Here is a 27,472-nt window from a genome sequence, read left to right on the forward strand (position 1 = left end):
TGAAGACATTGTTTAAACTCTGTGTCTCTGATCCCAGGCTTTAGTGTGCAGTCGTTCGGCAGAAATGGGCTGCGGCTTGAGGAAGTTCCGTCAGACGGAAGACAACAGTCCGGGAAAGATTTACTCCACCCTCAAGAGACCACAGGTGGAGACCAAGATCGGGGTCGCCTACACGTACCAGCACTTGGACTTCCTGGTGGGGAAAGACAGTAAGTCGTCGGTACTTCTCATATCGCTGGTGAATTCACTCTGAGATCGAGTTACTTTTAAAAGAGACGATCAGCAGAGTTAGAAATGTTGAGGTAAGGATAATCTGCGAGGAACTTTTGAAAAGAGAAATCAAACTGAGATTCTCCAAAAACGCTCCTTGATTCTTTGCTGCTCCGCAAATCCCCGAAGTGATGACACTTGCAAATGACAAACCCCAAATCCTCCCAGAATTCTCTCTGTGAATCACAGCTGCCTGGTAATAGCGCAGCGACAGACTGTACCTGTTCCTGCGAGGCGTGTGTGATCTGTGAGGAGCTGCCGGAGAGAAGCCACAGGCGCTGAGGTGGCTAATGGGGAAGATCCGGAGGGCCTCGGATAAATATAGCTGTCAGTGTTGTTGTGTGTCGGGTTGAGCTGGAGGGTGTGGAGATGCAGTGTGAGCCTGAAGACTCGCTGACATCTCAGATCAGAATAATCCTGTGAGGAGATTCAGAGCAGCGCTGAGGTCAATCTCTCTCTCTCTCTCTCTCTCACTCTCTCTCTCTCTCTCTCTCTCTCTCTCTCTCTCTCTCTCTCTCTCTCTATCTCTCCTCAGATCTAAACCAGCATCTATACATTTTTTCCTCCTCTTGAGAAATTCTTGTTTTCACTTTTTTATCACTACGCAAAAGGGGTGGGTGAAATCTATCTATCTATCTATCTATCTATCTATCTATCTATCTATCTATCTATCTATCTATCTATCTATCTATCTGTCTGTCTGTCTGTCTGTCTGTCTGTCTGTCTGTCTATCTATCTATCTATCTATCTATCTATCTATCTGTGTCTGTCCATCTATCATCTATCCATCCATTTATCTATCTATCTATCTATCTATCTATCTATCTATCTATCTATCTATCTGTCTGTCTGTCTGTCTGTCTGTCTGTCTATCTATCTATCTATCTATCTATCTATCTATCTATCTATCTGTGTCTGTCCATCTATCATCTATCCATCCATTTATCTATCTATCTATCTATCTATCTATCTATCTATCTATCTATCTATCTATCTATCTATCTATCTATCTATCTATCTATCTATCTGTGTCTGTCCATCTATCATCTATCCATCCATTTATCTATCTATCTATCTATCTATCTATCTATCTATCTATCTATCTATCTATCTATCTGTCTATCGCTCTATCTATCTATCTATCTATCTATCTGTCTGTCTGTCTGTCTGTCTGTCTGTCTGTCTGTCTATCTATCTATCTATCTATCTATCTATCTATCTGTGTCTGTCCATCTATCATCTATCCATCCATTTATCTATCTATCTATCTATCTATCTATCTATCTATCTATCTATCTATCTATCTATCTATCTATCCATCCATCATCTATCACTCTATCCATCCATCCATCAATCCATCATCTATCTATCTATCCATCCATCATCCATCCATCCATCAATCCATCATCTATCCATCCATCCATCCATCAATCAATCAATCAATCAATCTATCCATCCATCCATCCATCCATCCATCCATCCATCCATCCATCCATCAATCCATCATCCATCCATCAATCAATCAATCTATCTATCTATCTATCTATCTATCTATCTATCTATCTATCTATCCATCTATCCATCCATCCATCCATCCATCTATCCCTCTATCCATCCATCCATCATCTATCACTCTATCCGTCCATCCATCAGTCATCTACCCATCCATCATCTATCGCTCTATTCATCTATCACTCTATCCATCATCCATCAATCCATCATCTATCTATCCATTCATCCATCCATCAATCAATCTATCTATCTATTGCTCTATCCATCCATCCATCCATCCATCATCTATTGCTCTATCTATCTATCTATCTATCTATCTATCTATCTATCTATCTATCTATCTATCTATCCATCCATCAGTCATCTACCATCCATCATCTATCGCTCTATTCATCCATCACTCTGTCCATCCATCATCCATCTATCTGTCTGTCCATCTATCATCTATCCATCCATCTATCCCTCTATCATCCATCCATCATCTATCGCTCTATCCATCCATCACTCTATCCATCCATCTATCATCCATCCATCCATCCATCCATCCATCCATCCATCCATCATCTATCGCTCTATCCATCCATCCATCTGTCCATCCATCTATCATCTATCCATCCATCTATCCCTCTATCCATCCATCCATCCATCCATCCATCCATCCATCTATCCATCTTTTCTAACAAAAATGACAATTGGTTTTCTTTGAATTTCAATTCATTTTAATTCTAATACCTTACAATTCTTCATTCTCTTTCTGCAATCCTTGATCCAACTTCAGGAAGTGAGTCATGTTTCATGTGGGTATCAACGTTGTCTCAGATGTTTCTCCTGAAATTACATACAGGAGAAATAAAAACACACAAATGAGACCAGTGCTGACATACAGTAAGAGCACAGAGGGTTATTACATTGATAACATAGTAGAAATTGATGAAGTCTTTTGACATTTGATTGTAAACCTGAGCACAGTTGGAGACATTGTTGAGATCACCTCTGAAACACAAATTACCTGGGCTAAATCAACGTTCTGGATGACTGACATCTGGAATTATAGTTTTCCAGCACCGTTACGGTAATGACTATAATAGAGCAGGCCGGCAATGCGATTGCTCTAGATGTCCTTGAGTTTGGTGAGATGGGTGAATGTGTGCACTGCAGCGAGCCCCGCATACGAGAACTCTGTTATGTTTGGCAGTTTTCACCCATATCTCACACTTCCCCCACAACGCTTCATTTCTCCGTACTGCCTCGACTCTATTATTGTAAATATATTGCTATTCATAAAGGAGGGAGTTGCAAAGCACTTTAAATGAGGGGGAGGAATGAGCAGCAAATGTCTCATCTACAAGGCGAAGACAATAAACTTCCTCATGCAAGACTGCCTCAGCTATAGCTTAATGTTCCCTGACGCCACGCGGGTGGAAACATTACACTGCACATTTGTTAATCGCCTTAATCAAATTTACGCATCCATGGTCAACCTGCACCACTGCTTTCTTTCACAGGCACTGTGTGCATATGTCTATTTTAGAGATCTGACCCATCAATCTATCTTAAGATGTTTTGGTGATATTGTGACATGCACCAGATGTTGTGATTACGAAGAAGACGAGCACCAATAAAGCTACGTTATTAACTTAATTTACTGCTCTAATAATACAGAATAGGAAAATCACACATAATGCCTCAATTTTGTCACCTAGATTTTTGCAGAAGTCTTCTATTGCACAGATTTAACTCTAAACTGTCTTCAGATTTGAAGAACCTGCAGTAAAAAGTTGGATCTAAATATGAAATAACATATTTCTCATTAAATTCTTCAAAAAACAAATGATCTATAAGCTGCAGAATCATTTTATAGCTCTATACTTTTACTCTTTGTAAGTGTTATTATAGACAACTGAAACCGACTGCTTCACAAACGTGGGTCAATTCAACGCTGGATTTGCACAAAAGATTAGCATGACGGCACATGCTAGTAGATGAGTTGAATCAACTCCACAGCAACTACATAAATTTATCCACCAACCATTCAGAAACATCCAGTTTCATTCTAAAAGTTGTAACTTCTTCCTGAGTCTCTCCATCAGTGTCGACTCCGGTTTGAACAATGTAAGGCTGAACACCGTTACTGACAATCCTCATTTTGGCTGCGTGAGATTCTCCAGCTTTGTTGTTGTTGAGCGACCAAAGCGCGAGCTGTTAAAGCTCCACCCTCTTCTGGAAAGGGGGCCGGGAGCAGCAGCTCATTTGCATTTAAAGGGACACACACAAAAACGGTGTGTTTTTACTCACACCCAAATAGGGTCAAATTTGACAAGCTATAATAAATGATCTGTGGGGTATTTTGAGCTGAAACTTCACAGACACATTCTAGAGACACCAGAGACTTATATTACATCTTGTGAAAGGAGCATTATAGGTCCCATTTAACTGAAATAAAATAAAAAACCTTAAACTTATTATTTTTCATCTAGTTGCCAAATCAACATTCCTCGTTTTCAACTAGCTTAACAATGCAATAAAATAACTAAAACTAATATAAAATTAATTTAAAAAAACTATATAGACAGATTAAACACTCACACACAACTAAATTACTATAACTTTAACTTAAATATGAAACTAATATAGTATTTTAATGATATTAAAGGGTTAATTTACCCAAAAATGAAAATTCTGTCATTAATTACTCACCCTTATGTCGTTCCACACCCGTAAGACCTTCCTTCATCTTCAGAACACAAATTAAGATATTTTTGATGAAATTCAAGAGTTTTTTTTTTTTCCCCTCAATAGAAAGCAATGAAATTACCACATTCAAGGTCCGGAAAAGTAGTAAAAACATCGTTAAAATAGTCAACGTGACTGCAGTGTTTCAACCTTAATGTTATGAAGCATCGAGAATACTTTTTGTGCGCAAAAACTAAACAAAAATAATGACTTTATTCAACAAATTCGTCTCCCCCCTATCATTCCGCTATGCTATTTACGTTGCAGCACTTCCAGGTTCTACGTCAGAACTCCGGCTCAGTATTGGCCGACACCTGTTCACGTGACCAGCACGACGCATGTGAGAGATGCTAATGCAGGAGCCGGCCAATAATGAGCCGGCATTTGGACGTAAACACGGAAGTGGTGAACTGCGTTCACTGCATCAACTGTGTACAAGTCTGACAGGGGAGAGACGAATTTGTTGAATAAAGTCATTATTTTTGCTTTGTTTTTGCGCACAAAAAGTATATTCATCACTTCATAACATTAAGGTTGAACCACTATAATCACGCTGACTATTTTAACGATGTTTTTATTACTTTCCCAGACCTTGAATATGGTAATTTCATTGCTTTCTTTTGAGGATAAAAAAACCCTCTTGGATTTCATCAAAAATATCTTAATTTGTGTTCTGAAGATGAAGGAAGGTCATACGGGTGTGGAACAACATGAGCGTGAGTAATTAATGACAGAAATTTCATTTTTGGGTAAATTAACCCTTTAATATCATTAAAATACTATATTAGCTTTATATTTAAGTTAAAGTTTTTGGCTGAACTAACCCTTTAAAATAACTCTGCTTATTCAATGATTGTCTCATTGGTGTCTATTTTCCCAAGGCATTTAAGGCAAAGCATCTGAGTATGAATTTCCATCCTGTTTTAAACAGGTTTTCTTGTCTAATGCTGGTCTGGATCTCAGTGATGACGCAGTTTGACCAAGAACATATTGGTCACACCAAAAAAAAAAAAATTCTTCTAAGACATTAAAGAGAAACGTCTCAACAACAACACTTTTCTCTGGGATTAGACACCGGTTTGACTAAATTAACACTCTTCGCTTGTTGTGATTTCATCTGAACGCATTTTCCCCCAATGCTGGTGCACAAAAAAAACACAGTGAGGCAAGCGAATGGTCCTCGTAATAAGTTGTGAGGGGAAAAACCCATCACACGAAATACGCCAGTGTAGTGCTTAAGATGCCCTGCACGTTTTTTATTTCCCTCAAATGTGATTTCAAATGTTTAAAATGTCAAGAGGAAGCAGAATAGAAAACACACTTACGGACGGCTCCTCGGCCACACGCCGACATCACAACCCCCGATATAATCAGCAGATTATTAAAATGCAACGACACCTAATACCTTTCTTCAGCCTGTCAGTCAATATCGCAGGAGGGTTTTTTGCAAAGCAGCTGAAAGGGAAGGCTGGTACGGGGTTAAAGCAGCAGTAGTTGTGCCGGGGATTAGAGCAGGTGGATGCGGGGACCGGTGCTTTTATTCTGCAGCCAAGCGGCGTGAAAATTGAGTCGGAGGCGCGCAGCGGGAGTCACATTCAGAGGAGAATTCACAGCCATTTGCTTCCCCACATTACCTTCCTTCATTTCATCTTCGCCATGTGGACGACTGCCACGGCGCTGATGAGTTCGGGCCCCGGACCCTGCCAGAGAGCCATAGTTCAAACCTCAGCCTGTGAAATGGAGGCTCTCTGCTGTTATCAGGTTAAGGGTTTTTCAGCACAAAGGCAGGTGAACCTCTATTATATTCTCTCTGATGCAGACGCATCGATTCCCTGAGCTCTTCAGTGAGATGGTCCTGCAATAAAGATCAAATGGGCTATTCGTACAAGTCGATTGAGACGCTGACAATGCAAAGCCCTTCTATCGCCGTAGCTTTTTTTCCTTGAAACCTTTTTATCTAAAGGAAAATACTTAAGTGCATCAAATAAGTTTCATACACAAATATAAATTGTGCTTACGTCAGGCTTGAGCAAATTCAGAATCGGTTCCCTTTCAATTCCTTCCTCACAGGAATTTGAACCAGAATGACAGGAGAGGAATTTACTGAATTATAACTGTTAATCCAGTCTTCAGTGTCACATGATCCTTCAGAAATCTGTTGTGGTGATTCATATTTTTGTGGAAACCGAGATACATATTTTCAGGATTCGAGTCTTTACTGCAACTTTTGTTCAATTTATTGCGTCCTTGTTGAATAAAAGTATTTTAAGTCTATCTATCTATCCATCTATCCATCATCAATCCATCCATCATCAATCCATCCATCATCCATCCTCTATCCATCTATCCATCATCAATCCATCCATCATCCATATATCTATCCATCCATCTAGCTGTCCATCCATCCATCCATTATCCATCCATCATCTATCCATCTATCATCCATCCATCAATCCATCCATCCATCAATCCATCATCCATCCATCCATCAGTCCATCTATCAATCTATCAATCCATCTATCCATCAGTCCATCCATCCATCCTTCCATCCATCATCCATCCATCCATCCATCCATCCATATATGTATCATCCATCCATCAGTCCATCTATCCATCCTCTATCCATCTATCAATCCATCCATCCATCAATCAATCCATCCATCCGTATATCAATCCATCTATCCATCATCCATCCTCAATCAATCAATCCGTCCGTCCATCAGTCCATCCATCCATCCATCCATCCATCATCTATCTATGTATCCATCCATCCATCCATCCATCCATCCATCCATCATCAATCCATCTATCATCCTTCCATCCATCCATCATCTATCCATCTAGCTGTCCATCCATCCATCCATCCATCCATCTATCAATCCATCCATCCATCCATCCATCCATCCATCCATCATAGTGTACAGAGGAGTGCAATGCTTTGGCTTCTTTTGGAACTATTTTGATTAGCAGAAAAAATGAAGTGAAACACCTGAAATGTGAAACCAATCCGCATCGAGGACCGTAACTATGAGATTCTCATATAAATGATTCCAGCAGATGAATCCTGCACTATAAATACACATGGAATGTCAACAACTAAGCCATAATGCTTCAAACAGATTTCAAGATTAACAGTGATTTTTTTGTGTTGATATGGTACGTGCACTTGACCAGAAGACTCTTTTTTTTTTTAAGTCTCTAATCTTTCTAAAGGATATCATGTCTGCCTGGGAGAACATCTAAAGAAGAGATCAATGCGCATTAAACTTACAGTCCTGAAATGGGAAGCTATATAATTTAACTTCAGTGCAAAGACATAAATAGCACTTCCACACAAATAAGGTACAAAACGAGATCTGAAACGTTTTCTTTGCCTATGAAATTATTTTTTGCACATGCAACATGCAAGAAACATGAAATTGTGGGATATGTTTTTGGATGATAGTTAATTTTATGCTATTTATGTTTATCTGATCATGTTCAAAAAGCCATGGGATTTATGCTTTTTAAGAAAGCAACAGTATTCCCTTGCTTCTTTCGACCGTTATGATTATGCTACATGTGTAAAATCAGTTTTGTTTTTAGTGTGTTGTCAGAAGCGTGTGCCGACAGTGTTCTTGTCAACAGGAAGTGCAGATCTCTGCAAAGTTCCTTCCTCTCTTTCGACAGAGTCAGTGTGTCAAAGCTCTGCTCGCTGCAGTTTGTTTCAGATTATAGCTGCTTGAAGGGGAAGAAATTCATCTTACTCTGCTCAACATCTTTCCTGTGTCAGGGCGCTGTCGTCTAAATGGCTTTTGCCTCAGTATAATGTCAAAGTAAAGCTCATTTATTGGTGCACGTCTCCACTCTGTCACTATGAGGGAGAATAGGTGGCTTCTGCATTGATCTGCCTGCCGGTGTGTTGATAAAGCTGGTTTTCTTCACGTCGTTCGCCCTCGGCCCCTGACTGTCACGACGAGCGTCTGCTTTACATCACAGCATCTGTTCTGGCTTCGGTGCTAAAGAAGCACATTGAACTTGTACAAGCCAATCATCTCACTTCAGCATCACAGTCGCTTCAGAACCAGCAGTATTGATTCTGTTCAAATGCAATCATCACGTTTCCAGCGGTGGGGTAAACAACACCGATTTAACAAAGCAGCCTGTTTTCTGTGATCTCATTTTCAAAGTGAGACAAAAGAAAAATATTTAACTTAAAATCTGACTTTTATCTCTTTCAGTCCACGTCTGTCAGCTTTGAGGCTTGTGTACAAAATTATTTGATATTCACAGTATTTCTCACGGAAAAAATGCTGATGACTCATCCTGCACCACACAGATTTTTGTCCAATCAGATTCACCGTAATTTGCACTCAGAAAGCTGCAAATCATGTTCATGCTTGTGATGTAACTAAAGTCTAATGTCATAAAGTCAAAAGGGGATTTTGCTGAATTTCTGAGCTGCTCTTGTCCAACTAAAACAAAAACATGTGGTTGTGGTGACCACATCTGTCAAACCCTTAAAAGAAGTCTGTAAGACTTCTGAAAAAGTGCACTCAGAAGATGTTCCTCGTTAGAAAGTTTTACACATAAATAAATACAAAAAAAAATGTTTAACGATATTAGTAGCCTAAAAAACAAGACTTGTGATCACATGACCAGCCCAATGTGGTTTGCTTTATCACTTTACTTTAACTGTGGCTGACTAGAAATAGTGCATTTTTACGCTGGTAAAAATATGCAACACGCAGAAGCACAGATGAGATTTTAGTTACCGCAAAGAAAAAAAAAAAAGAAGAAAAAAATCACAAATCTATTACAAGACTTCAGAGGACTTGGACTATAGTTTATACATAAATTATATATATTTTATATATATATATATATATATATATATAGAGAGAGAGAGAGAGAGAGAGAGAGAGAGAGCTGGGTAGTAACGGATTACATGAAATATAATAAAAAAAAAAAAATGAAAAATTAGAAGAATCAATGAAACTTACTGCAAGTTTTTCCAGCGGTGAGGGGGAAATATAGATGTGTATATATATGAAATAATAATAATAATAATAATATATGAAATATAGATGAAATATTTGATGTAGCAGTGATATTGCTGTGAATTTCATGTTTTTCAATATTTGTTTTTGTAATGTTGCTGTTTTCTAAATTTAATTAATTTTAAGTAAATATGTTTTAAAAATCATAAGATGTGATTTTGTTTTATTCAGTGTTACTATCAGCAAACACTAACAGGTACATTAGTGTTAGTATTTTGAAGTATTAACTGTCCATACATTGCACTTTAAAAAGAATCTGTTGAGGCTCTATTTTTTGATATATATTTTTTCTTTGTATCTGTCAAAATAGTAGAAGATTATCCTACAATATATGTGACATCAAATAAGGGTTAGCACAAAAGTAATCTAAATGTAATCCAAAAGTAGTCAGATTACGTCACCAAAAATGTGTAATCTAAGAGATTATATTACTGATTACAAATTTTGTCATGTAATTTTTAATCAGTAACTGATTACAATTCATAAGTAATCTACCCAGCTCTGTATATATATATATATATATACACACAATGCTGCTGCAGTGAAAGTTTGAGAAGGTGTCTGAATGAAATTATCTGACTATATCAATATAAGTGAATCAACTGAATTAAAATCATTTATATACAGGATCAAAAGAAAACATGCAAGCTTAACAAAAGCTGTATATATTAAAGCTTTCAATTATATGTATTTATATGAATTTAAATGCAAACTTTAATATTTATTGACAATTCAAATAATAACTATATATTATATAATATATAATTATATATACATATATACATAGTTATAATTCATATAATATAAATATAATAAATAATTAGACTGGCAATTTTGTCTCTAAGATTCTGTCACTATAAACTGCTTTAATTTGGACTGAGAGACACAGGGGGAGTGGCTTATCGCATCAGATATATGTCACTTTGCTTACAACTGATTGGTCCAGTTTTGGTTTGCGATCTCTAACCCAGAATTAAGCCTGATCCAGAGCAGGTTGTTCGTGTACCATATAAGTTAACATGTTGACAAACACTGCTAAAAAACAATCCACCTTCTTGAGCCCAAAAAAATTTTGCTCAAACTAATCTCAAACTTAACTGAAACTGGCTTCATGCAACAGGCCTCAAGACTGCATTTATGTGATTAAAAATACAGAAAAAATCTGTAATATTATGATATATTATTACAATTTAAAACAGCTGTTTTCTATGTGAATATATGTTAAAATGTAATTTATTCCTGTGATCAAACCTGAATTTTCAGCATCACTCCAGTCTTCTTAGTCATACACAAATATAATTTTAAACTGATAATAATGTACGATGCTCTGTGTCAGAGCATGCGAGCGGAGCGCCTAGAGAGAGAATGCACATTTCATTCGGATTACATAATCAGAGAGTGGCCTATTTCTTTTTGTTTTGAAGTTTCGTTTAAAAGTAGACATTTCAAGCTTTCTATAGATATATTTCTCATGTCTGTGAGGCAAGCAGCCTATACGCTGAGATTCAGTTCATTTAGCCTGTAAGATGCACTCCAGTTCACGTGCAAGTGGTCGCGCCGGCGTCTCCATGCCTTGATTATATTGTCTGCTATATTTGCTTCTTATTTATTAAATCCAGGTAATTGGTTGATTAAACATTGATTAAAATTAAGATACAATTTGTACAAAACGAATTTCACTTTCTACAAGACAAAACCTAATGAAGTGTTCAAAATCATGTCTGACCCACTCCATGTCTCCCGATATTTTGTGCATCTTATGATATTCTCTTACTCATGCTGTTCACTTTTCATAATCAAATAGATGAAATTAAAAAATAATGTTATAATAGGCCTATTTAAACATAAATATGAAACTAAATATGTTTTCTTTCATGGCTACCAGCACGTAGTAAAGTACAGAGAAAATTCACGCGAGCAAGAGCGGATCATGAGTCGAGTCGGATCGAGCATAATTTATTTTTAAACTTATTTGTTGGCCAGTTGTGGTCTGTGCAATAAATATTGAAAGTTCTAAACCATATATTTTTGTTTTTATTGTTCCACTATAGTAATGATATATTTACAATAATATATTGAATTTGATAGGTGTCTCTCACATTGTCCCACAGCAACATTAAACGAGTGTAGATTAGTGTATAATGTTTTATAATAATATTTTTTTCTATTTAGTGTCCATTTCATTCATTTAACATATTTAATATTGGGGGCATCCAAGTTATTTGACATACTTGAATTTTTTTTTTTTTAAAGTAACGCAATAGTTACTTTCCCTGGTAATTAGTTACTTTTATAATGATGTAACTCAGCTACTATTTATGAGAAGTAACTAGTAACTATAACTAATTACTTATTTAAAGTAACGTGCCCAACACTGGTCTTCAGTGTCACATGATCCTTCAGAAATCATTCTAATATGATGATTTGCTGCTCAAGATTCTTTCCTTATCAGGATTCCTTGATGAATAGAAAGTTCAAAAGAACAGCATTTATTTGAAATAGAATCTTTTGTAACATTATAAATGTCTTTACTGACACTTTTGATCAATGCCCTTTCTGAATAAAAGTGTTAATTTCTTTCAAAGAAAAAATGTTGGCAAACTATTCCTTTGAAGATAAAAAGTGAACACAATCTTGCAAGTGAACTCTGCTGCGGCTGGTCACATTATTCAAAGGTCATAGAAAAAAGTTCATTCCTACCACTTCTCTGGATCTCAGCCAGCATCTGCAGCTACTCCATTCAATTTTGTTTTGTGGCTTCATCTGACCTTGATCTTTGGGTTCTGGAATAAAACAAGAAATCACAATAACAGAGCATAAAAATGTTGTTTATTTTCCCCCCCAAAGCCCCTTTTTCAAGTTTCAATTACTTTTTTCTTTTCTCATCTTTTCTAGTACTGTGTTCCACCATGGGGTGAAATATGTTGATAATCAGTTTTATATGTGAAAAGCAGGCTGATATAAACTGAAAGGAGAAGAATATCTGCCACATCTGAAAGTTTCACTTTTGAGGGACTTCAAATGAAATAATAAAAAAAGAAAAAAGAGAAACAACAGCTCGTTCTCAGAGCTGTTGAGCTCAGCGTTTGCTATTTATTGAGTGCGGGTTAACTATGTGACGCATAAAGATGCAATTCATACAAATGTGATGGACATGTTTTAAAGTATGATTTTTTTATATTCATTAATATTCAGAACAATTTTGTCCCTATTTGGGTGTGAGCAAAAACACACCGTTTTTGTGTGTGTCCCTTTAAATGCAGCTGCTGCTCCCGGCCCCCTTTCCAGAAGAGGGCGGAGCTTTAACAGCTCAACAACAACAAAGCTGGAGAATCTCACGCAGACAAAATGAGGATTGTCAGTAACGGTTTTCAGCCTTACATTGTTCAAACCGGAGTCGACACTGATGGAGAGACTCAGAAAGAAGTTACAACTTTTAGACATACAACTTTTAGACTCCTTTTTTAGCAATCGAGCTTGTCAGGATCAACTTCAGGCTATCCAAGCTAACGAGACTCTAAATAGAGTTCAGTGTTCGTCTATGCAGCCAATGACAGAACAGTTAGCATGCTTTGCTCCAACTTTTGCCATGCCGTTAGAACTGGTACACCGTTTTCACTTGCGAAAACAAAATGGTGGCGCCGTGGGTGGAAACGTGCAGATTAAGGGGCGGTAATATTATAATAAGATCCCCTTCCTACGTCACAAGGGGAGCGAAATCTGAGTGGCTCGATTGTTCACATGCTTACAGAGAAAGTCCTCTGAAGTCCTCTGAGTCCTTTTTTTTTTTCTGGTTGTTGTTGAAAATTATATAACTATTTCAAAAGTGTATGAAGCCATCATGAATATGATTGCATTTCTAAGAACTTTCTAAATTAAATTTTTGAATTGGTTTCCCTTTTCATCATCTTGGACATCTTTATTTGTCACTGAACTCATAAATCTTCATTCATTCTTGGATTGGACTCTAATCAGTGCTGAATATTTGTGCCACTAGATTTGAGCTTGACTATCATCCAACAATTTTCTTCTGGAGCTTGATGAAAATCTTTGTCAGTTTGTCAGGTTATTTTTTGCAGATGGACGTTTCTCAAATACACTAATTTCTCATATTTCTACTCCCAACTTGAGTGAATTTTTGGACTTGTGTTTCCATGGAATCAGCCTCCATGCTGGAATCACGGAGCTGTTTCCATGACAATCCACCACCTGTTGTTCCATTCTTTTCACACGTCTGCCATGAGATGATTGGCATTTGGGAATAACAAAGTATACAGGTTAATTTCTTTGTTAGGAAGCGTCAGGTCTATGGTGTCTCATTATCAAGTCTATACTTTGGTAGTTTACGAACAAATTTAGTGCTATAATTTAAAACATTTTAGTCCTTATAACACCAAAAACAAGTACTATATTTCAAAAACGGCCCTAGTGAGGACTGAAGTGAAATGACGGCTCAATAGCAGGTCAATACTGACCTATTCAGTCTCAATGATGAGAAGAAAGCCCTAAAGAGATGCATGAGAAGCCTTTCACTGATGCTTCAAACAACTAAATGCTTTTGCAAAGACTTCATTGTACAAGGGAAAGGCCAGTTTTGTCATTTCCTTTGCAGGTTTAAAAATGACAATTCATAGAAAGGAAAAAGAAGAAGTTCTTTTTTGAGGATGTATCCTGTTTAATGCTGTCATACTGTAAACACTGAAGTAATCTTGTCATTGACATGGGAGAACAAGCAGATGTTTAACTGCATTTAAAGTGCGTGTGTGTTGTTGCAACGCATTCTGGTAGCAATTACAGAGGGTTTAAATGAATGTATGCACATTATGGAATGTTTAAAGTACAAATCCCAGAGGAATGGCGAAATTTCTAAGGCTGTTTATGGGAGATCATGATCAAGGGGTCTTGGCTTCTTACTCAACTACACAAACACAGCGGCAAGGTTTACAGAAAAGCAAACAGCACCATTTGTAGAAACATTTCTTGTGTTTTGTGAAGCTGGAAACTATACACAATATACTGATGCAGCAACTGTGGTCAGAGCGAGGTGACAATGACACATGCAAAGTGTGATATCAATATGCCAAAGCATTGCAGAGATGCAGCTTCAAGAGTCGTTTTTGCATCGTACCTCAAATTCGTTGCTGCGGTATACGAAAACTGTTTGACGGATCGATTCATAACCTTTTGTTGGCATGGTCTGAAGATGATACGATCCGATGTTGGTGAAAATTGGAGAAACGGTCTAGGAGGAGTCAGAAAAAGTAGGTTTTTAAAGAAAAATGGTGGACAGGAAGTTCGGCCAACTATGGCAAAATTGGTATCTATGTTCTCGGCATGACCCAAGGAATCTATAGAGACTATAAATCTATTTCATTACAATAGGTTAATATAGTCAAAAGTTATTAGCATTTAAAAAAAATATATAACTTTTGACCACAAGGTGGCGCTGCCCTGAAACTTTTTGAGCACCCTCAGGGCATGGTGCCGAAGACCCATACCAAGTTTCGTAATGATACGCTAATGTGTTCATAAAATACAGCATTTTACGACAAAATTCAAAATGGTTGACACCCAAAATGGCCGACATGGGAAAATTGTATATCATTAGACTCGGCATGGCATCCCAAATCTAACGAGACTTTTATGCTTTTTGGACAAACTGTTCAGAAGTTGTAAGCAAACAAAAAGCCATTTATCATATCTCAAGTTCAGCCAACTATGGCAAAATTGGTATCTATGTTCCCGGCATCACCCAAGGAATGAGACCATAAATCTATTTCATTACAATAGGTTAATATAGTCAAAAGTTATTAGCATTTTTAAAAATTGCATTATAACTTTGACCACAAGGTGGCCCTGAAACTTTGAGTACCCTCAGGGCATGGTGCCAAAGACCCATACCAAGTTTCGTAATGATACGCTAATGTGTTCATAAAATACAGCATTTTACGACAAAATTCAAAATGGCCGACGCCCAAAATGGCTGATATGGAAAAAAATGTATTTAAAAAATCATTCAACTCTGCATGATGAATCTAATGAGACCACTTTTATGATTTTTGGACAAACCGTTCAGAAGTTATAAGTAAAAATAGCCATTTATCATATCTCCGAACCAGTAGGTGGCGCTGTGCCGAAACGTAGTAAGTGACATCAGGTGGTCATGCTTGTGATGACGTGGACCAAGTTTGGTCTGATCACGATAAAGCGTTGAAGAGATACTGCCTTACGTCTATTTTCGCAAGCGATATGTACATTTTAGTTTTTCGAAAATGGTTTGACGATTTGACGTGTTTTCCATAACTTTTTGTCGGCATGGTCTGAAGATGATCTGGTTCAATTTTTTTGAAAATCTGAGAAAAATGGTAGGAAAATTTTCTTGATGGAAAATGAATTTTGTTTCTAGCCCTTACGGTTCAAAATTAGCATAAACGTGAGTGAAATTTTGGACAGGTGGTGGCGCTAGAGGGATTGAGATAGAGGCTTAAAATTTGCTATGGTGACAGTTCAGACTGTCCTCTATCAGTGTGCCAAATTTTACAACTTTTTAACACACAGTTCTGTGGGCTGCCATAGACTTCCAGAGCGGAAGAAGAAGAAACAAAAGAATAATAAGAACGCCAACGATTAGAATATTACTAATCACATTTTATAATATATTCACATAGAAAACAGTGCTTTTAAAGTGCAAAAATATTTCATAATTTCAAAAACATACATTATAGACCCCATATTATTTAAAAAGTTGTGAATTCCTATATTTATAGGATACATAGAAATATACTGTGATGGAACAAGATTTTTGTTTGCAGTTTGTGTTGTTCGGTCACATCAGGCCTCACGTCACTTTCCATGAAAGCCAGATTACATTTATAAAACTGCATCACTCCCTCAATCGCTACACATTATTTATGATTTCTTTTTGGAGCTTGACGGACAAACGCCCGCATAAACCTCCATCCATTTACTGCTTAAATAATTCACGATCTAACACAGCGGCAGGAAACAGCAGTGTGAAATCGTGAATTAACAGCCCAGCGGCTCCTATATCATGTCAAAAGAGGCACAATCAGAGTACATCAAATTGATTTCTTCACTTGTGCCGTGATGACTGTTGCATCGGTTGAATAGCACTTGATTGTTAGATTGAGTGTGACTGCTGCACTGGGCCCATTAAAGCCTCTGACAATGGCAACGGAGTAATATTCTTAGCTTTTCCAGACGCTCATCAATGGACACAGAAATAACACTGATGAACAAGCCTCCACTATTTAACAGAGCTTGTTTCCCAAGAGCTGTCACTTAGCAACAGGGCTGTCAGTGGACTCCTGGGCAAAAACCCGCGTCTGAGATGTCCTGTCAAGCAAATGACTGAATTCCACTAAAAGGCTATTAATAAAACCTTTTTACCTGGAAAACAAATCACCTTTAATGCATCCCATCAGACATAGGCTGTAGCGTCTGATTAGCGTCTGGAAAATTCAGTCGGCAGAAAATTGCAGTCCTCGCCGGCTTGTTCGAAAATAAAAATCTCGTCTCCAACCCGCACGGCGCTACTGTTCTGTAGAGGAAAAGAACGGCGTGAGCATCAGGACACAGAATACAGAACTGATGAACTGCCTTTGTTTCCATTCACTGGACTTAAATTGAATTGGCCACAGCACACGGAGAGCTGAAATGGAATTTAATTGGAATGACAGTAATTTAAAGAACTGCAATTCAGAAATTTCACACTAGTAATGAATTCTGAGAAATGAAGTGTTCTTCCTCCCTGATCTTCATATTAATTCATTAAATATTATGAAACTAAAAGCAAATTAATACATCATATGTGTAACATATCTATCTATCTATCTATCTATCTATCTATAGTCTATCTATCTATCTATCTATCTATCTATAGTCTATCTATCTATCTATCTATCTATCTATAGTCTATCTATCTATCTATCTATCTATCTATAGTCTATCTATCTATCTATCTATCTATCTATCTATCTATCTATCTATCTATCTATTGTCCATCTATCCATCCATCCATCTATCTATAGTCTGTCTGTCTGTCTGTCTATCTATGTATCTATGTATCTATCTATCTATCTATAGTCTATCTATCTATCTATCTATCTATCTATCTATAGTCTATCTATCTATCTATCTATCTATCTATAGTCTATCTATCTATCTATCTATCTATCTATAGTCTATCTATCTATCTATCTATCTATCTATCTATCTATCTATCTATCTATCTATCTATCCATCTATTGTCCATCTATCCATCCATCCATCTATCTATAGTCTGTCTGTCTGTCTGTCTATCTATGTATCTATGTATCTATCTATCTATCTATCCATCCATCCATCCATATATCTAAAGTCTGTCCGTCCATCCATCCATCCATCTATCTATGTATCTATCTATAGTCTATCTATCTATAGTCTGTCTGTCCATCTATCTATCTATCTATCCATCCATTATCCATCTATCCATTCATCCATCCATCCATCCGTCCATCTATAGTCTCTGTCCATCTATCTATCTATCTATCTATCTATCTATCTATCTATCTATCTATCTATCTATAGTCTGTCTGTCCATCTATCCATCCATGCATCTATCCATCATCCATCTATCTATAGTCTATCTATCTATCTATCTATCTATCTATCTATCTATCTATCTATCTATCTATCTATCTATCTATCTATAGTCTATCTATCTATCTATCTATCTATCTATCTATCTATCTATCTATAGTCTATCTATCTATCCATCTATCTATAGTCTATCTATCTATCTATAGTCTGTCTGTCCATCTATCTATCCATCCATTATCCATCTATCCATTCATCCATCTATAGTCTCTATCTATCTATCTATCTATCTATCTATCTATCTATCTATCTATCTATCTATCTATCTATCTATCTATCTGTCTATCTATCTATCTATCTATCTATCTATCTATCTATCTATCTATCTATCTATCTATCTATCTATCTATCCATCTATAGTCTGTCTGTCCATCTATCTATGTATCCATCTATCCTTCCATTCACCCATCCATCCATCTATAGTCTGTCTGTCCATCTATCTATCCACCCATCTATCTATCCATCTATCCATCCATCTATAGTCTGTCTGTTCATCTATCTATCCATCCATCCATCTATAAATTCAGTTGCACTTTCAGGAATTGAAATGGAATTTAAAGGCACTCTCAATTCAGCTCTGAATGACGCACACCACCAGTGAAAATTGTGTTAAAATCTTGTGTTTTCCACTGAAGAAAGTAAGTTTGGAACATCATGAGGATGTGTAAACGATGGCAGAACTCTCATTCGTGGCTGATCTACGCCTCTACCTCGGTTTCATTTTTAGCGCTGCACATGAAATCAAAGGATTTTTCATTTGCAATATGCCACGACTAACTGCTTGATGTATTTCTTTTGTCACTGTGCAGTGGATGCACATCAAGTAGGATTCAGTTTTAACGTCCAATAACAACAGATATATGAGTCTGTAATCAGTTACTGCAACTTTTACGACCAATAAAACGATTTATATCTCAGTTTACAGATGAAATACATCATATCAACATTTTCCTCCTTCTGCCAGATTATATTTGAGTTTCAGAATGTCAAGCGCAGGGTAATAAGCTGGGAAACAGACTCTACGGCATATGTCTCGAGCTCAAAGGGACAAAATATGTCTCTCTATCTATTGATCTGGCTAGGAAGGAATAGCTAGTCGCTCCCGCTAGAGTTGTTGCAGTGTTTATAAAGATGTGAATGTTGTTAAACAAGGCATTAACACTCAATCTGGCCTTAGATGGATGATTATGTCTCTAGGGAGCAGTAGCTGCCACTTCTTGTTTGTGTCTTAGTACTTTAGAACTAACAGTCCTTAGAAGATTAGTGAGTCTGAGAGCAAGAAAAGAGCATCCGTGCATGGGTGTCGCTGTGACCTGAGCTGACTCTTTTCTGGATAGCAGCGTTGTTAATGTTAACTAAAAATAAAACTATAAATAACTGTTTTTGAGTGTCTACTGGCTTTTTACACTAACTCCGCCCACCACTGCCTGATTGAGCTAGACTAAATTACAAAAGAAACTTGTCTGATAACAGTGGTGTGGAGTAAAGTGGGTGGCTTTTTTGATGTAACCATGTCCATTGCATATCAGCTCGGAGAGGCATTTATTTTAATTAAAAATTATACTCAAAAAGTGGATAAAGTGTTTAATGAGTAGGGTTAGGTGCTTCTACATCAGTGTTATCGGTATAATTTCCCTCTGATTTTAGGGATAACTTATGGGTAGGGTAAGGTTTAGGGGTAGGGATTTGGTTAGGATTACATTTTCGGACATTTAAAATATGTTGACCCAGGAAAGCATCTAACTCATCTAAATCAGGACGTGCCATCATTACTGAACAACACACACAACATCCATAAGTGCCAATGCAAATGTTCCCTGTGGCGACATGGAAGTGGACGCAGTCATGCATTTACCTATTTAAGACTGATAGTTTGCATTCCCATTCTTCTCAATGGCCGTCGCTCAGCTGGCTCCTTCTGTCCTGGTGGTTTGCCATCTTTCATGGGCATGGAAAATCTGTGACGTCAAACATGGTGCATTGCATTTAAATGAAAGAGATGGGTCCAAAAGCAACTGGACATCACAAGATCTGATTAAATGATTCAGTCTATCAGTGTTGTTATTGTTAACTAAAACTACAGTAAATCAGTAATCGAAATAAAATATAAATTTTAGATTAAAAACCCATTCTTCTTCGCTCAGTTGGCGCCTTCAGCTTTGGTGGTCTGACATCTTCCATGCGCTGTAAAAAATTATTTTATCAAGGTTGTAAATAAAAAAGATTATTGAAATATGTTGTACAAGAAAATACTATTTCAGTCTTTCCATCTTCAATTTGTTAAATGTGTTACCTGCCATTTCCTTGCGAATATTTATTAAATTCACTGGCAATTTCTAAGTGAAAATTGTTTCAAAAGTAAATCCTGCACATTTTTTCCCCACTGCTTGTGCATGAAAAATCTGAGATGTCAAACATGGTGCATTGCATCTAAATGGAAACCGTGGCTACAGATGCAGAAAAACAAAAGTTTTACAGGCAAACTAATATTATTAAACCTGTAAATGTCACATTTCTCCTCCACACATTTTTTTGTTAATTTTTGTCAGTGTGTGCATGAAAAATCAGAGATGTCAAGCATCAAAATGGAGTGCAAAAGTCCTGAATTAAGGGGTCCTTTTATGCTTTTTTCCATGTTCAACTCTCTTTAGTGTGTAATGTTGCTGTTTGAGCATGAAAAAGCTCTGCAAAGTCCCTCCAGCAGGAGTTCTTCTCTATATCAGTGTCAGTGTTTCTGAACTCCATTGGAGTTTTCTTCACAATATTCCTCATTTAAATAATTCATACGCAGAATAAAGGGGCGGGGCCTGGTTGAGTTAGTTAGTAGTGTGTTGAAACTGGCGGTTATGGTAAGGGGCGGGACATTTCCCAAACACCAATCACAACACACTGCTCCAGCCGACCAATCAGAGCACATTGTGCTTTTCAGAAGGAGGGGCTTCATAGAGACAGGAACTAAAAAGAGGGTTACTGACAGACTGGGAAGACAGAAGTCGTTTTTTTGAACATTCAATCATGAAAACCTTTCTAGCAGTGACTTTGAAAAAGAGCATTTCAGGTCCCCTTTAAATGGTTAAAAACTGTTGAAGGAAAGAAGCAGGTCAATGGAGAGGTTCAAGATATGAGAGGAATGAAGGGGAGGGAATGATGGGAGGAGAGAGATTTGGGAACAGCTCCACAACCACAGCTTGATTCTCTCACAAAGGGTCATTAGTGAAGTAATTAACGCGTGCCGCTGTGCCCTGGGGCTCGTGTGCCGACTGTGAGCAATGACTACTAATGACATAAAGCAGTCTTCCACGGAGCCCAGCCTCAAGAAATACTTCCACAGACGACACTGCAAATAATCCTCTTTCATTAGGGACTCAGACAAACATATTTCACAGATGCCTCACGTTATACGTGGTGTTTATCATAGCGAGCTCACTGGATCTTTAAAAACGAAGGTATTAACACATGCATGTGTGCGGAACTGCCTAACGTTCTGTAAAACATTAGCAGTTCCTTCCCACAGATCTTTTATTCCATCCCTCATGCAAATCGGATTGAACCGTGTTCCCCAGCGGCAGAACTCCGCGTTCTCTCCGCTATCTGATGGTTCATTCGTTCCAGACTTAACGCAGTGGCTCATGAATGTTCTATAACGGCAGGTTAAAGGGCACAGAGACCAAAAGCAAAGTCCCTTTAAGGATAGTCATTTGACTCGGCGGCCATGTTGCCCAGTCATAGGAATATGAGTGCAGCATCTTTGTCTTTGCTGGAAAGACACGGCTGAAGCGGATTCTTTCGTGTCTGACAGAGATGCTCATGAGGCCTGGAAGAAACAGAAAAGAGCAACCTTTTCAAAAACACTACTCGAAAACACAAGCTCATATGTGTTCCTGAGTAATCATTCACTCTTGGATGGGTCGCGTATTAGAGTTAATGTAAAAATAATTACATTTCTTATTAATAGTCTCTGCGGCATTGGCCACAGTCTGCTGCTGTAATTGAGTTTTTGTGTCTAATGTCTTTGGGCAAGGGTTACCATTATTACTCTTACCATTATTAATCACAGGAAATAAACTTTTGCTGTGGCACACAGCTACAGAAAAAAAAGAGTTTCGCAGGCAAACAAATATTATTAAACCGGTAAATGTCACATTTCCCCCTCCATACTTTGTTATTTGTAAATAATTGATATAATAATTCTTCCAGCTAAAAATGTCTTGACATTAATGAATATTACCCAAGGCTGAGACAAAATCACAGACTAACCAGACGGGAGGAGCATGTTATTGCTCAGCGGTGAGAGAAAAAGCAGTCCTCAGATGTTTTTCATTAACTTTGCTTCTCCTACAGATCTAGAAATGAGAAAATTATTGACATATAGAAGGGTATAGAATGAATGTAAATAGTATATATCTTGCAATTTTGATTGCAAAATTTGATGTACAGTACCGGATAAAAGTTTGGAAATAGGCATGTGACGGTATCAAATTTTCATGCTGCGATAATTGCTGAAGCTTTTATCACGGTATACGGTATTATCACGATATTGAAATAAGTTGCAAAAAAAAGTGTTGTCATACTATAACAGGTTTAAGAATTCTTTTTCTTATAAGAACATTTAAATACAATAACACAATACAAAGTAAAATGTTTCAAACAGATTAATGTGCAAAAGAACAACAGGTAACGCTTTACAATAAGGTCTCATTATTTAACGTTAGTTAATGCATTAACTAAGATTAAGATAGCAATAGCTACATTTGTTACAGAAGGTATTTTTTGTTAATGTTAAAAAATATTACTGATCATTGTTAGTTTTAGCTCAGGTCCATTAATAATTACAACTTTTGATTTTAGTAATGTTATTAAAGAAATTAACATTAATAATTGCTTTATAAGTATTTTTCATTGTCAGTTTGGTAATAATGAATTAACATGTTAACTAACGAAGCCTTATGTCATTAAGTGTTACTGAACAATAACAAATAATAACATTTTCAATCATTATAGGGCATGTTGTAGTCCAGATTAAAATATAAAAATGTTTAAGTTTGAAAGTAAATAGCTTATTAAGTCTTTACGTATTAAGTATTTAGTGCTGTGATGAACAACATTGCGAATACAAAAAATTCAATGGCTGTTTGAAGCATTTTAATTGACCCTTCGCAAAGATCCGCCCCCTTAATTACTGTTGCTTTGTTCGACAAGCCATGGCGCTGTCACGCTACACAGAGTGAAAAATACAACGCGGAGCAAAGAGGAAACTGACAACACGTCAACAGACAAGATCGAGCAGGTTACTTATGATATTAAACAAAGTCCCAGCTTTCAAGTTGTGTATTTTTTTAAGAAATTCAAACAATAAAAACTGTTTTGTGGCTCTTTAATGTGTCGTGACAGATCACTGTAGCACCTCAGCTCAAGCGGCTCGTGAACCGATCATCTCTTCCTACTAGTTCATTTATAGCATCAAATAAACATGAATGAACATCAGAAGGAATGTTGTTTCAAACGCGGAAAGACGTCAGTACACACCATTTTTCAAGTTCAAGTCTACTGAGGGTAATCTTCTAACTCCTGACTGCTTTGTCGGACAAAATGGCGGATTCGGCGTTATGATTGGTTAGACAGCTTGTCAATCAAACTCCCAGCGAAGGGTCAATTACTGTTCAGTAGCACAGCTGCTTTGTTTACGTGGTTTCCGGGGTAACCGCTGCATTTCTGCTGTCAGAGAGTGAACGTGCACTTTCATTCAGCGCGTCTCCTTCACTCGTTCCGTCATGTGCTTCATACGCACGTCAGGTGTGTTTACATCTGAGCGCGCGTGTTCTTTTGACGCAGCATACAGCGGTGTTGTGCATTTTATATGGTTGATGGGTAAAGTATTCTTAAAATGTATTATAAAAATGTTAATTATTCATAATAATAATAATTATTCACGGTATTTTGAAGTTCCCACATGCATATTCATTATCGTGATATATCGTATTACCCAATATCGGCACGTCTATTTGGAAATATTACAATTTTTAATGTTTTTAAAAGAAGATGCTCGTCAAGCCTGCATTTATTTGATCAAAAATACAGTAAAAATTCTGAAATATTATTACAATTTAAACTAATCATTTTCTATTTTAATATACTTTGAAATATCATTTATTCCTGTGATCAAAGCTGAATTTTCAGCATCATTACTCCAGTCTTCAGTGTCACATGATCCTTCAGAAATCATTCTGATATGATGATTTATTATCAATGTTGGAAAAAGTTGTGTTGCTTAATATTTTTTTGGAACCTGTGAATAAAAGTTAAAAAGAACAGCATTTATTCAAAACAGAAATCTTTTCTAACAATATAAATCTTTACTATCACTTTTTATCAATTTAACACATCCGTGCTGAATAAAAGTATTAATTTCTTTCAAAAAAAAAGAAAGAAAAAAAAAAATGACTGACCCCAAACTGTTGAACGATAGTTTATATTGTTACAAAAGATTTCTATTTTAAATAAATGCTGATTTTTTTTTTTTTTTTACTTTTTATTCATCAGAATCCTGAAAAAAGTCATAAAAAATATTAAGCAGCACAAACTGTTTCCAACATTGATAATAAATCATCATATTAGAATGATTTCTGAAGGATCATGTGACACTGAGGACTGGAGTAATGATGCTGAAAATTCATCTTTGATCACAGGAATAAATTATATTTTAAAGTATATTAAAATAGAAAACCATAATTTTAAATTGTAATAATATTTCATATTTTTTACTGTATTTTTGATCAAATAAATACAGCCTTGGTGAGCAGAAGAGACTTCTTTTAAAAACATTAAAAATAGTAATGTGTCCAAATTTTGAGGTTACTGAGGTCTTTTCCTCAGGAATATACATATATCTCTGAGAGGCTTGTGCATTTGCTCTCCATTTCTTCTCATTAGTGTCTAGGAGAAACAATTGAGATATCACAGAGAGCTCCTTTGTGATTGGTCTTTCCTATGGGATGAGCGACAGTATCTCATGTTATCAAAGGCTGGTCTGCTCCGGTTCACGGGCTGAAAAAGACTTTTCTGTTTGTGACTTCTGAGTGATTAAGGCCAACTTAAGCAACATCCCAATACGTGTTTTCCCAGTGGCATGTGATAAAATTTGTTGCTTATTTTTGTCTAGAAGACACAGAAAGTGCACATACCAGAGGAGATGGCGGAGAGAGCTAATAGCATTGACTGTGAGAGGGCAAACCCAGCATGCATCTGCCTCCGGGGAGAGTCACTGTTTACACACACAAAGCAAAAAAATCAAATCAAACATACCAGGATTAATTATACTTAAACGGATCCAACCGTGCATGTACGGTTTAGCAGGCTTTTGTATCTGTGGACTATTTTCTCATCATTCGTTTTATCTCACAGCTTGTGGAGAATATGATTGAGCAATCCAGGGTTATTTTTAGCTGGCCAATAATTTGCCTGAAGCGCCCTTTGCTTTGTGTGTGTGTGTGTGTGTGTGTGTGTGTGTGTGTGTGTGTGTGCTATTTTACAATGAAACTTTGGAATTACGCCTGAGAAAAGAAGAACAATCACTTTTTTTGTCTATTCTTTGTACTTTTTACCTAAAAACACTCGCCGAGAGAAACAAAATTAGCTGGTGATTTAATAAGGAACTGCAAAAGAATTACAGTATTTGTTTGAAAGGCATAATAGTGACTTATATGTAGAATATTCCTTCCATCTATCCACCAATCCGACCTAAAATATAGAAAAGTTATTAAAATATAAAACACTAAAACTTGCAAAACACAGCTCCATGGCTGGAAAATTCTCCTGGCATTAATAGATGGTGCAAAAAGCTACTACAGCAAAAAGAACAGATAAATACTGCACAATTTGCAAGAGACCATGATAAATCTGCAAGCATGACTGGATCTGAAATTGTTATCTGGAAATATGAGGTTATATTGTTTGTTTGGTATTCACAGAGAGGCATTTTTAGCTGTTCAAAACCACAGTACTGCTGTCGAGTCACACACATATCGCTCTTTGTCTCCGTATAAATATAGATTTATTCTAACTTTAAAAAGAAGAACAACACTTTGTCACTTCACGGCATGACTTCAGATCAACTTCTTCCAGCATGTTGCGCACATGTGACCTACAGTATATGGGAAGCAGCGCTGACCGTTCGGCTGTGTTTATTTTGGAGCAGACTCACTCCGGCAGCTGTTTGGGTTGGTTTATATGGCAGCCAAACTCTGACTGCTTGTCTCTGTGGGACGATTCACCAAACAGTTGTGCAAAGCCCTGCGCCTTATTCACACACCACTCACAAACCAGTTTAATACCTCACTACTTACTATATACAGTATGCATTTTGTAATGATAAACATTAGCTATGATCAACTCATCTGAATGCATACTGTACATGTGGCATCCAGTTAGCATTATATTTTGAGTAAAAATGGCTGATCAAATTGCAGCTGATATCACTTTACTGCAAAACATTATTTTCCTGCTCATTAATTCTATTGTTTTCCAGTACAAATACCATTAACATGTGTAACATATGTATAATGCATTATAAAGGTTTTCATAATGTACATTATATCATAAATAATTGTAACCAAAGTTAAAATGCATTATTTGCAGATTTTTTGTAACATCTGAAATTGGTTGTTTGTCGTGTGTTTTAGTGCGTTATACTTTCTAAAGTTGTGTTTGATTAATAGATAATATTATAACTGTGGTTACAATTATTCAAGAGATCATTATAAGGTGCATTACAAAACATAATTAATGCATTAAATACTTTTATAATGCTTTATATATAAAGGCTTTAAATAAAGTACCTAAACATCCTTTAGATATATTTACATGATTAGCTAAATGACAAGATATAAAGTTTTCTGAAAAAAAAATCAGAATTAAGTGACTGAACTTTATGCTTAAAACAGGAAAAAATATATGCCAATGGTGTAAGAAAAATAAACTTGTTTTCTGTTTAAAATAATTTTTTTTACCCCATTGTTTCTTGTTTTAAATGCAGTTTTGCATTTAATTATGCATTTGTTTTAGAAAAGAAGACTTTTTAATTAAAAATGTATTAATTATTTTTGAATTAATTATTATTTATTAGAGAAAGTGCATCTTGATTTAAGGATTGACTTAAAGTTTAGATATTTGTACTAGAAAACAAGACAAAAATACTAAATACAAACATTTTTTTATATCACATTTTTACATTTATTTTTAAATTTTATTTAAAATAATGTAAA

At 36.5% G+C, this 27,472-nt stretch overlaps 1 protein-coding gene and 1 long non-coding RNA gene across 10 annotated transcripts in view; one reads left to right on the forward strand and one right to left on the reverse strand.

Moving 5' to 3' along the window:
• LOC127497897 (uncharacterized) lies at positions 1–27,357 on the reverse strand. Of its 7 annotated transcripts, XR_007925691.1 has the most exons (9): positions 25,394–27,357; positions 22,470–22,555; positions 20,339–22,026; positions 20,068–20,170; positions 16,981–17,115; positions 12,255–12,337; positions 2,515–2,610; positions 492–687; positions 1–193 (listed from the first exon to the last, which is right to left on the reverse strand). It is a non-coding gene; the product is annotated as an uncharacterized LOC127497897 (long non-coding RNA). The 7 variants fall into 7 exon arrangements; XR_007925688.1 differs by having other exon boundaries at positions 16,965–17,115; positions 20,068–22,026; XR_007925687.1 differs by having other exon boundaries at positions 20,068–22,026; positions 25,394–27,356.
• The window catches only part of LOC127497896 (raftlin), a 98,885-nt gene continuing 71,469 nt past the window's right edge, over positions 57–27,472 (forward strand). For all 3 annotated transcript variants that reach the window (XM_051866677.1, XM_051866679.1, XM_051866678.1), the window contains exon 1: positions 57–209. In XM_051866677.1, the coding sequence (XP_051722637.1) occupies positions 65–209 (145 nt within the window). In that variant the 5' untranslated portion in view covers positions 57–64. The remainder of the gene's footprint in view (positions 210–27,472) is intronic.

This window comes from Ctenopharyngodon idella, chromosome 16 (genome assembly GCF_019924925.1).
Source record: "Ctenopharyngodon idella isolate HZGC_01 chromosome 16, HZGC01, whole genome shotgun sequence".
NCBI classification, from domain to species: Eukaryota; Metazoa; Chordata; class Actinopteri; order Cypriniformes; family Xenocyprididae; genus Ctenopharyngodon; species Ctenopharyngodon idella.